General features: G+C 41.3%; 1 protein-coding gene across 2 annotated transcripts in view; it reads right to left on the bottom strand.

The window, feature by feature from the left end:
- Positions 1 to 12963, bottom strand: part of MAN1A1 (mannosidase alpha class 1A member 1) — a 206297-nt gene that overhangs the window by 35727 nt on the left and 157607 nt on the right. For both annotated transcript variants that reach the window (XM_075862405.1, XM_075862404.1), the window contains exon 6: positions 4099 to 4222. In XM_075862405.1, coding sequence (XP_075718520.1) covers positions 4099 to 4222 — 124 coding nt within the window. The remainder of the gene's footprint in view (positions 1 to 4098; positions 4223 to 12963) is intronic.

The raw sequence follows: 12963 nt of genomic DNA, 5'->3' as shown, positions 1-12963 counted from the left end.
CAGCTCTCGGCAGACAAGGACAAGACATCTTCGTTAGGCCCCCATGCTGCCGTAGCAACCGTTGTTACCGGCCGATCGCGCTGTGGGGGGGTTGCGATGGCGTGTTTGAGGGGGTGCCCCCTGATTATAACACTTTAAATGCAGTGGTCGCGATTGTAACAACAGTTACCCGCTGTGTATGGAGTGAGCTCAGCCCATGAGCTCGCTCCATACTTCTCCTTAACCCTCCTCATGTACAGTTATGTGATTTTGCGCTAAGGGGTTAAGCTTTTTAAAACAGTTTTGTTATCATTACAGTCCTATTTTACAGTTACTTTCTTACTTATATCCCTGTGGAACTTTCAGGCACTAGATTAGGAAGGAGCGTAAAAAATGCCAACAGAGATTAAGCGCCACAAACATTAAGGTATCTGTTCACTTCACATATGTAAAACTGCACACGGATAGGGCCCAGATAATTGTATTACTATATAGGTATAAGTGCTCTTTAGTGCCGATTCAGACGAACGTGACGTTTTTGCGCACGCAAAAACTGCGGCGTTTTGCGTGCGCAAAAGGCACTTGACAGCTCCGTGTGCCCTGTTCATATGGATGCGCGGCTGCATGCTTTTCACGCAGAAGCCATCTATATGACACTCCGTTTGGATGTTTGTAAACAGAAAAGCACGTGGTGCTTTTCTGTTTACATTCATTCTTTTACGGTTATTGCGCGAATAACGCTTGTCCCACGGAAGTGCTTCCGTGGGGAATGCGTGATTTTCACGCACCCATTGACTTCAATGGGTGCGTGATGCGCGAAAAACGCAGACACATAAAACGTGTCGCGAGTTTTACGCAACGGACTAACGCTGCGCAAAACTCACGGACTGTCTGCACTGCCCCATAGACTTCTCTAGGTCCGCGCGAGCCGCGTGAAAACCACGCAGCCGGCACGGACGCAAAACACGTTCGTCTGAATCCGCCCTCACCCGAAGCTAACCTGTGCGAGGCCTGTTGAATTTAATCGCTGGTCCTAAAATACTACTTAATCTGCTGAGCTGAATAAATTGTACAATAATAAAGTTTCTTCTTGCCACCAGTCTAAGACCTCGTGCACACGGCCGCATTATCGATCTGTGAGCTATGTAGCTGTAATATGGAGCCCATATAATTCGGTGGGCCTATACTGCACCTCAGTGTGCCTCTAATTTTATTATTCATTTTCTGAATCAACACAATCCCACTAGAAACCTGTCACTAGATACGGAACCACTAAACCACTAGCATGTCGTTCTGCAGCTGGAATCCAGCGTTCTAACCATGTCCACATCAAAAATGGACATTTAAGAGATAGAAAAATAACCTACAAGTTACCAAGATCAGTCCGGGAGCGGAATTGGGTGTATACGCATAGCACACATGAAGCCAGAGACAATACATTGCTTATCCGCAGTGGAGGAGAGGTGTACTGTCCTCGGCTTCATGTGCGCTATGTGTCCGATGCTGCCGTTCAGTAACGTGCAAGTTATTTTACTAACTATTGCCTAAACGGCAAGGTTGGCAGCTTTGGAAAACCCCCAGTAGTGGCACCAAACCTACTGACAGGTTTCCTTCTTACTCACTATCTCTCAAAGTCTAATACTAAATATAATGGTCTTAACCCCTTAATGACCGGGCCATTTTGCACGTTAATGACCAAGGATTATTTTTTGTTTTTTCACGGTCGCATTCCAAGAGTCGTAACTTTTTTTTTATTCCGTCGACATAGCCGTATAAGGGCTTGTTTTTTTCGGGACGAGTCGTATTTTGTAATTGTACCATTTTTAGATGCTTATAACATATTAACTTTTATTAACTTTATTTTAGGAGAGTATTGAAAATAAACAGCTATTCCAGCATTAATTTTCACGTTATAAATTTACGCCGTTTACTGTGCAGCGTAAATAACATGTTAACTTTATTCTATGGGTCGGCACGATTACGGGGATACCAAATATGTAAAGGTTTTATATGTTTTTCCTACGTTTGCACAATAAAAACCCTTTTAGAAAAAAATTACTTGTTTTTCCATCGCCGCGTTCCAAGAGACGTAACGTTTTTATTTTTCCGTCGATGTGGCCGTATGTGGGCTTGTTTTGCGGGACAATGTGTAGTTTTCATTAGTACTATTTTGGGGTACATAGGACTTATAGATTAACTTTTATTTTATTTTTTATGGGGGGAATGGGAGAAAAGAGAGAATTTTGCCGTTGTTTTTTGCGTTTTCTTTGGACGCCGTTCATCCGGCGGTTTAATTAATGTGTTCATTTTATTGGTCAAGTTGTTACAATCGCGGGGATACCATATATGTGTATGTGTGATTTGTTTTGACCGTTTTACTAAATAAAACCACTTTTTGGGCCAAAAAGTAGTTTTATTTGATTTTCACTGTAATTTTTATTTATTTTTTTCACAAACTTTATTTAACTATATAATGCTTTGGTATACTTAGTATACCGAAGCATTATTGCCTGTCAGTGTAAAACTGACAGGCAACCTGTTAGGTCATGCCTCTGGCATCGCCTAACAGGCAGATGCTGAAGGCAGACCTGGGGGTCTTTGTTAGGCCCCCGGCTGTCATGGAAACCTGACGGCGACCCGCGATTTGTTTGCGGGGGCGCCGATCGGGTGATAGAGGGAGCACCCTCCCTCTGTAAAACACATTAAATGCCGCTGTCACTATTGACAGCGGCATTTAATGGGTTAAACTGCCGGAATCGGAGCGCGCTTCGATTCCGGCAGTTGCAGCAGGAGCCAGGCTGTGTATAACAGCCGTGCTCCTGCCGCTGATCGCATGGGTATGCTGTCAGTACCCGCGCGATCACAGGACGGATATATCCGTCCTCCTGCGCGAACTAGCAGCTGCTGAGGACGGATATATCCGTCCTTCGGCATTAAGGAGTTAAACTATAAAGTCATAATATTTATTAGAAGGTTTTCCGAAGATTTAAGATCATTTAAGATCATAGCTCTATGATGTGAATTTTACGAAAAATGTTGGCTTCAATAGATAGAGTAGATACTAAATAAGGCCATGTGAAACGTAAATAGTAATATTTTCTGGAGTGCTTTCCAGTCTAGGATTCCACACGATTCATTAAGCAAGGTGTACTACCGTAGTGCTTGTAAATTACAAATCTCAGCAGGCCCTAGGCTTTTCTATTGTCAACATAGTATAAATCTTCAAAGCTACTGGAGTTTAGTAACACAGCTACAACATTGACCAATACAATCTTCTGGGGAAATGGATCAAAATCTTAATCTGTTATGAAAATAACACTTTAAAGGCCAACTTCCAGTAAACCTACAGTATATTACAGTCCCTTTAAGCCACCTTCACAAAACATTTTTCTGTCAAATTAAACTGAACCAAAAAACAGTAGCTTTATTAAAATTTGACATTTTTTTTTTTAGTGGCGTCTTTCATTTAGTGGCATTTTTTATGGAGTTTTTGTAGTCTTATAGAGAAGCCTATGGGAAAAACACCAGAAAAAATGCCATACCCAGAGCAAGCTGCGTTTTAAAAAAAAAAAAAAGAAAAAAAACACGACCACAAAATTGCCTCAAAAACGCTACAAACCACAAAACATTGTGTGAATCCAGTCTTAGTGAGTTTTAAAAATGTGACTCTTATAACTGGATCATGTTTTAAGTTACAGGCTGTCTATGAGACAAGCCTCTTCCTGTGTCCCCATGACAACACTTTATGCTGCTTTCCCTGGTAGTTCAATCTTCTCATAGCAACAGTGGGTCTCTAAACCAATCAGATCTCTCAATTTTTTTTTTTTACCTGTGCTAGAAAAGAAGAATGCTGGATTCTGACCGATGTTATGAGACCCAGTGTCTGTATGACAACACTGAACTGCCGGAGCACAGGACCGGGAAGGTTGTTATGGAGTAACAGGCAGTCGGTAACTTCAACCCAGTAATATTTATATCATTTTCATATTTTAAAAACTAAAGACTAAATATACATACTCCGTTTTTCTTTAGTCAAGGTTAAATACCATTCAACATTTAGCCACTTCATAGACGTCGGATTTATTTCGATCACTTTCTAAACACAATCTAAAAACTCACCTTTTCAGCAAAAACTGGATTTCCAGATACTTCACTTAAATGTGTAAACTCTAAGTGCAGGGTCCCAAACTCTGCCAAGATACTGCTGCCTCCTGATGCCCAGGGCCAATTTCGACCAATGCCACTGAAGAAAATAAAAACAAAAAAAGAGGCTTACAATGAGAGTCAGAGAAAATGTATAAAACAGCAAATTTTGTGTTATTATCCAACCAGATATTCCACATAAAATGTATTAATGGCATTATTGCATTGGTCATTTTGATTTTACACATGTCATTAGTAAATCAGTAATAAACGGAGGCTGCCCGAAAATTGAAGTCAGTTTAAAACCTTACCTTATGTATTTATCTATATATCACTACAAACCTGCAACAAAGTACGCATGGATTTATATGTGGCATGTTTTTTTTTTATACGGTTTAATTCTAGTACATTTCAGAGGAAAATTGTCATAATGTTACCTTGCGTGGGTGTATAAATTTACGTGACGTTTAAAGATGGATTTTCTGCAGTATGTATTATTGCCATTTTAACGGGGCCCTAAAATCTGGACAGCTGTAGACTGTGTGCAGTAAAGTATAGTATACAGTTATAACCCAACTGCTTCAGTCATACAGATTTGGTCATAACTATACACAGCTAGTAGAAAATGAGAACTGGATAGAAAAAAGGGGGAAAGCGCAGTAGATTGTGTAAAAAAAAAAATCGTAATAGCGCATTAAAGTTTCCAATCATTGGCCAGTAAAAACATGTTCAGCGATTGCAGGATGAGCGGGAAACTGCTTGTTTATCGTTCATCAAATCTTCTATGAGGACCTAGAAATTGTTTGTCGGCGTTATATCTTCTTGTATAAACTGGTATCTGCTAGTCATTAACAAATGACAGGAGGAGAAAAGAAACCTAGAAAGCGATCGAAGCTCGGGAAAAAAGACGATTATTATTACATACAAATACAAGTCTTTCTGACGTTAATGATACGCTTTCTCATCGATCGGCAACAAAATTTATCTTAACGTGTAAAAACACCTTTAGACGAGAAACAATAGAGAGAAGAATCACTAAAGAAGAACAGCAAATGCTGCTGTACTTTTTGAAACAAAAAGTGTAGCTCATAAGGGGACGTACCACCACATTCTCTGCACCAGATTTCAGAAACAACTTCGCTGCTCATTGCAAGCCAAGTAAAAATAAAACCCAATTTTTAACAATATACACAGTGTTAAAAAAAAATGCATGTATAAACAAAAAAAGTCATAGCCATTTACAAAACATGCAAACATCAGAAATGCTAAATGGTTTTATTGCTGTACTTATACAGGAGTCGATACTTTTGTAGACTGTGCCTATGTGTTCTACTATTAAAAATGAGGACAAAAAGTCACAAGTTACTATGACCTGTATCTTTTATGGCATTACGGCTTGCAGAACTTCCAAAAAGAACCTAGATAAGAGTGATATGTGTTTATCCACTCTAAGGCCTCATGCACACGACCATAGCCATGTGCACGGCCGTGATTTTCGGGTCGGCCAGGGGCGGAGTGTCATCTGCATGCCACCCGCAAATCGCGGGCCGTGCACATGGCCGCGGCCATTATTTGCTATGAGCCTGGGCCACGCACGGACCGTGAAAACCACGGTCGTGTGCATGGCCCCATAGAAATGAATGGGGCCACAATTCTCACGTGGATTTTCGGGGGAATTGCGGCCGCAAAAGCACGTTCGTGTGCATGGGGCCTTTGGGCTCATTCACACGATCGTGAATCTCGTCCTTGTGCTGCGCGCTGAAACGCACAGCATAGGGCCCCATTAATTTCAATGGGGCAATTCAGACATGCGTGAGTTTTCACGAAGCAAGTGTTAGTTGTGTGAAACTCACTGCATGTCCATATCAGTGCGTTTTCACGCGCCTAGCCGCCCATTGAAGTCAATGGGTGCATGAAAACGACGGACAGCACACGGATGCACATCCGTGTGCAGTTCTTCCCCCCCCCCCAATGTAATTTATGCTTAAAACAAGAAGTGCTTGCGAGTGCATGAAAAACATTCCACTCACAAAGCACACAGATGCAAAACACAACGCTTGAGCTTTCTGAGCTGGCTGAATTAAGTGGCTTGTGAAATAAGTGGAGTTATAAAACTGGAGTTAAAAAGAGGAGTTAAAGCCCATGTAAGTACTCTTCTTTTACTTTAACAATTGTTCATGTTTTTTTTGTAACTGGGATAATCGATAGCAAGATTAGGAGGTTTTCTTCAGTGCACAGTTTGCCATATGTAGGCACGACTGGAGCCGGAGTTCCAGGGTGAATACCTCTGTGGAAGATGTGAGCATGTTGTTCACCTGGAAGCTTGCATTAGAGATCTGGAGGAGCAGAATGCAACACTGAGGGCAATAGACAATCTTGAGCGAAGCATGCTGCTGACTGAGCAAGCAGTTAGTGGGGGTAGAACTGGAGGGTGAAGACATGGGTCAGCAGGATCAGGCAAGTAGCTGGGTTAATGTAGTTAGGGGTAGTAGAAAGGGGTCCAAGAAAAGGAAGGCCAATTCGGTTTCTGATATTCCAAGCAAAATTGCCAACTTGGGTGATGTGAGGGCGTTGGTCTCAGAAATGGCAGCCCTAGTGGATACTAATCTCCCCAACAGCCAGGAGAACAGCCCAGCTAGTAGTCGGCGGGATGGTAATGCAGGTAAGGAAAGACAATTGGTAGTTGTAGGGGATTCTATAATCAGAAAGACGGATAGAATAATTTGTCATCAAGACCGCCTCAACCGAATGGTTTGCGGTCTCCCTGGTGCCAGGGTTCGGCATGTGGTGGAACGGGTGGATAAATTACTGGGAGGGGCTGGTGATGATCCAGCTGTTGTGGTCCATGTAGGTACCAACGACAGAATAAATGGTAGGTGGAGGAGCCTTAAAGAGGCTCTGTCACCACATTATAAGTGGCCTATCTTGTACATGATGTGATCGGCGCTGTAATGTAGATTACAGCAGTGTTTTTTATTTAGAGAAACGATCACTTTTGACAAAGTTATGACCTATATTAGCTTTATGCTAATGAGTTTCTCAATGGACAACTGGGCGTGTTTTACTCTTTGGCCAAGTGGGCGTTGTGGAGAGAAGTGTATGACGCTGACCAATCAGTGACCAATCCGCGTCATACACTTCGCTCCATTCATTTATACAGAACATAGCGATATAGATATATCGCTATGTGCAGCCACATTAACACACTAACATTACTGCAGTGTCATGACAATGAATATACATTACCTCCAGCCAGGATGTGATGTGTATTCAGAATCCTGACCACTTCTCTGAGAGTTACAGCATAGCAGGCGTAGTCTCGCGAGATTACGCTGTAAGCTGTCATTTACAGCTAGATCTCGCTGTGCTGTGCATCACAGAGACGTGCAGAAAAGTGGTCAGGATCCTGAATACACATCCCGTCCTGGCTGGGATATTCATGTATATTCATTGTCATGACACTGCAGTAACGTTACAGTGTGTTTATGTGGCTGCACATAGCGATATAGCTATATCGCTATCTGCAGTGTAAATGAATGGAGAGAAGTGTATGACGCTGTTTGGTCAGCGTCATACACTCCTCTGTACAACGCCCACTTGGCCATATAGTAAAACACGCCCAGTTGTCCATTGAGAAACTCATTAGCATAATGCTAATATAGGTCATAACTCCGTCAAAAATGATCGTTTTTCTAAATAAAAAACAATGCTGTAATCTACATTACAGCGCCGATCACATCATGTACAATATAGGCTACTTATAATGTGGTGACAGAGCCTCTAAGAATAATTTTAAAGAAATAGGCTACAAGCTGAAGCGAAGGACCTCCAAGGTTGTATTCTCAGGAATACTGCCTGTGCCATGCGCATCACATGAAAGACAGCGGGAGCTCAGGGAGTTAAATGCATGGCTTAAGTCTCAGTGTAGAGGAGAAGGCTTTGGGTTCCTAGAGCACTGGGCTGACTTTTCATTGGGGCACAAACTGTATTCTGCAGATGATTTGCACCTAAATGGAAGGGGGTCCGCTGTGCAGGGGGAGAGAATTCTAGCTGGGGTGGCGGAGTATTTAAACTAGGGCTGAGGAGGGATATCAATGTAGAAAATAAAGGGGTAGTTAGGTTAGAGAGGGGTCAGACCATATTGGTGGGGGGAGAAAGACTGTGGGGAGAGGACTAGACAACAGGATAAGGAGATCCTTTTGTTACAAAACAGCAATGAAAATAAAAATGCCCAAATAATGTCAAATAATCACATTTCTGATACTGAAAGTGAAACATTTAAAGGCAAGTTAAAGTGTATGTTCACAAATTACAGAAGTCTAGCAAGCCAAATGGGGGAGCTGGAGACCTTGGTACTGGAGGAAAATATAGATATAGTTGGTGTTGCTGAAACATGGCTGGACTTTTCTCATGACTGGGCTGTAAATCTACAGCGTTTTACACTGTTTCGGAAAGACAGGACAAATAGGAAAGGCTGTGGTGCATGTCTGTATGTGAGAAGTGATATGAAGGTGAGTGTGAAAGAGAGAATAGAGGGTGAAGACTGTCAGGAGGTTGAAACCTTGTGGGTGGAATTACAAAGGAAGGTAATCACTTTTGGTGTAACCTATAGACCTCCCAATATAACTGAGGACAGGGAAGGTCAGCTATATAAACAGATGGAGCGGGCTGCACATGCTGGTACTGTAGTGATAATAGGAGATTTTAATTACTGGGATATTAATTGGTGTCATGGTCCGGCTTAAAGTGCGAAGGAAAGACATTTCCTCAACCAGTTGCAGGAAAATTTTATGGGCCAGTTTGTGGAAGACCCGACTAGAGGTGAAGCTCTGTTGGATCTGGTCATTTCTAATAATGCAGAGCTTGTTGGGAATGTCAATGTTCGTGAAAACCTCGGTAACAGTGATCACAATATAGTTATATTTTACATATACTGTAAAAACCAAACACAGGCTGGGAGGGCAAAAACACTTAATTTTAAGAAGGCCAATTTCCCCAGGATGAGGGCTGCAATTCAGGATATAGACTGGGAAGAACTAATGTCAAATAATGGTACAAATGATAAATAGGAGATTTTCAAATCTACTTTGGGTATTTATAGTGCAAAATGTATTCCTTAGGTAACAAGTATAAACAACTAAAATTAAACCCCACATGGCTTACACCTTCTGTAAAAAGGGCAATACATGACAAAAAAAAAGGGCATTTGAAAAATACAAATCTGAGGGTACAGCTGTAGCCTTTTTAAATTAAAAAGAGCGTAATAAAATCTGCAAAAATACAAAATGAAAGGCAGGTGGCCAAGGATAGTAAAACAAATCCCCAAAAAATACTTCAAGTATATAAATGCAAAAAAGCCAATGTCTGAACATGTAGGACCCCTAGATAGTGGTAATGGGGAGTTGGTCACAGGGTATCAAGAGAAGGCAGAGTTACTAAATGGGTTCTTCAGCTCTGTATATACAACAGAAGAATGAGCAGCTGATATAGCCGCTGCCAGTGCTGTTAATATATCAGTTGATATACTGAATTGGATGAATGTAGATATGGTCCAAGCTAAATTAAATAAAATAAATGTACACAAGGGTGGGTTACACCAGATGGGTTACACCCTAGAATTGTTAAGGAGCTTAGTTCAGTTATTTCTGTCCCCCTCTTCATAATATTTAGAGATTCCCTAGTGACTGGTATAGTGCCAAGGGACTGGCGCAGGGCAAATGTGGTGCCTATTTTCAAAAACAGCTCTAGGTCTTCCCTGGGTAATTATAGACCAGTAAGCTTAACATCCATTGTGGGGAAAATGTTTGAGGGGCTATTGAGGGATTATATACAGGATTATGTGACAAAAAATAGTATTATAAGTGACAGCCAGCACGGTCAGAAGCGGTCAAACCAACCTGATTTGTTTTTATGAAGAGGTGAGAAGGTGAATGGTCCCCGGTTATAAGTGGTGTACCCCAGGGTTCTGTGCTGGGACCACTATTATGCAACTTATTTATTAATGATATAGAGGATGGGATTAATAGCATTATTTCTATTTTTGCAGATGACGCCAAGCTATGTAGCAATGTTCAGACTATGGAAGATGTTCGTGAATTGCAAGCGTATTTAAACAAACTAAGTGTCTAGGCGTCCACTTAGCAAATGAGGTTTAATGTAGATAAATGTAAAGGTGTACTTGTAAATCATAAACTAAATAACAGCATGCAGTGTCAATCAGCTGCTTCAAGGGCCAGCAAGATATTGTCGTGTATTAAAAGAGGCATGGACTCGCGGGACAGGGATATAATATTACCACTTTACAAAGCATTAGTGCGGCCTCATCTAGAATATGCAGTTCAGTTCTGGGCTCCAGTTCATAGAAAGGATGCCCTGGAGTTAGAAAAAATACAAAGAAGAGCAACGAAGCTAATAAGTGGCATGGAGAATCTAAGTTAAGAGGAAAGATTCAAATAATTAAACCTATTTAGCCTTGAAAAAAGGACGACTAAGGGGGGACATGATTAACTTATATAAATATATTAATGGCACATACAAAAAATATGGTGAAATCCTGTTTGACGTAAAACCCCCTCAAAAAACAAGGGGGCACTAGTCTGGAGAAAAAAGGTTCAACCTGCAGAGGCAACAAGCCTTCTTTACTGTGAATCTATGGAATAGTCTACCGCAGGAGCTGGTGACAGTAGCTACAGTAGATGGCATTAAAAAAGGCTTAGATCATTTCCTTCAACGAAAAAACATCTTCTCCTATGTCAATGTGTAGAAATTTTTACCTTCCCTTTTACCAATCCCTTGGTTGAACTTGATGGACATGTGTCTTTTTTCAACCGTACGAACTATGTAAAATAACTAGGTAACACACACTGACAGATTTTACGTGTGTAAATCCGTCACGCTCGTGTGAATGTAGCCCAAGAAGTCTGGGGACAGACTAAATTCACCTTGCAGAAGTTACTACATGTTTCTACACGGAAACAAATTTTTGGGCGCAGACTAGAAAAGTGGTCTATCTGCAGGACAAGACCAATGCTCCATCCACAGAAATAAAATTAGAGGGAAGACTAGATGTACCACTTGGTTGTTTACCTGCTGGAACTATGAAGGCCTGTTTGCAATTGGCAATAAAAGTACTATTCATTCCTTTCCAAATGACCACAATGATCATTGCCCAGTATAATGCACAAAGATATCAAAGTTCTTAGGACATTCCTAAAAAACGTCAATGTCGGTATTGGCAAGTGTAAATGCGGCTCAGTGACATTTGCAATGCATAATGCATGGCTCTCAGGGAGCCATCAGTATGCAATAGTAAGGCCTCCTGCAGGGAAGTGGAAACTCCTTCCCAATGACTGAACGGATTGAAAAGGTAAATTAGATACTTGGAACAATTTTTCAAACCACTGATCATTTGTCATCAGGGTGCAAATTATTAGCTGAGCTTTACATGTCTCCAAGCCTTGAGATTGGTAGGTACAGGACGTTAAAGAGTACCTGTCACTAGGTCATAAAAGTTAAACTGGTTAAATGACCAGAACAGCACTGTCTCCCTGATTTCAGCATTTTTGTTTCCTGGAGCCCCCAGAGATATGGCTTACTGTTGTTTTAGCTCCCTATAGGCTAATTTGCTGCAGTTCGTCAACCGGGTGGAGCTGGCTTTCCTGCCTCTGATGCTGACCAATCAACGTGAGGCAGCTTGAGGGTAGTTCACGCCCTGGTGGCTAACTTCAGCAAATTAGCATATAGGAAGCCTACACAACAGTGGGCTATATCGCTCAAACGGTGGGGTCTAGGAAAAAAGAACAAAAAACAAGGAAACAGCGCTGGATTCAGGGAGACAGCGCTATTCAGGTTAGTTAACCAGTTCAGCTCCTACGACCTAGTGACCGGTCCCTTTTAAAGGGTAACCAAACGTTCAACAAACTTCTGACGCGTCATAAGTTTTGATCACTGGTGGTCTGAACACTGGGACCCCACCAATCGCGAAAACGAAGCGCAAGAATCGCTTGTGCGATCCGCTTGCTTTCGGTTTGGCTTTTCTCGTATAGAAAGTCTATAAGCCCGTACAACGCTACATTGGATTTCCAAGAAAAGCCTAACAGACGCAGCGGCTCAGCCCTCACATGAGCACTTCTGCAGCTTCGTTTTAGCGATCGGTGGGGATCTCCGTGCTCAGACCCCCAGCGATCAAAACTTCTGATATGTCACTATGACATGTCAGAAGTTTGTTGAACATTTACTTACCCTTTGAGAAGTGAATAGAATATCGACAGCATTATTTGGGAGCATAAGAATACAACCAATAAAGTAACTTGCGGGCTTGAACAGAGAGAGAGACCCCATCCTTGTATGGTTCTACTATACCACATATTTGAATGCTGGCTAAAAACACAACTTCTATATGCGAAATATATATTTAAAAAAAAAAGAAAAAGAAAAGCGGTGTAGAGAGCAAGAGAAGACAAAATGTTCTCAAGTTCTAGAAAGCAAGTTATTGTAATCAACGGCTACGGAACTTTTCTTACATCATGGAATAAAACTTGATTTTGAAGTTCTTACTGATGAGTACAAAATCATCTACAATAACAAAACAATCCAACTGCAACATTATCACAGTCACTGCAAAATCCCGCTACAATATTTCTAATTTTTTATATCAGCTAGAAAACCCTACATTTTAAATGGCTGGCTAGACAATGCTTCCGTTGTTTTTGTGGTTTAATAGTTGTGTATTACTATTGTAGCATTTTCTAGTGAATTTAGACAATGGTGAAAATCTAAGACATAAAAACAAGCTCTCCGCTTACCACATGCGTACTGCTAAATAATTTCACAATGATGCAA

Source organism: Rhinoderma darwinii, chromosome 4 (genome assembly GCF_050947455.1).
Source record: "Rhinoderma darwinii isolate aRhiDar2 chromosome 4, aRhiDar2.hap1, whole genome shotgun sequence".
Taxonomy (NCBI): Eukaryota; Metazoa; Chordata; class Amphibia; order Anura; family Rhinodermatidae; genus Rhinoderma; species Rhinoderma darwinii.
The sequence above is the reverse complement of the archived record's forward strand: the minus strand, read 5'-3'. Positions and strand labels throughout refer to the sequence as shown.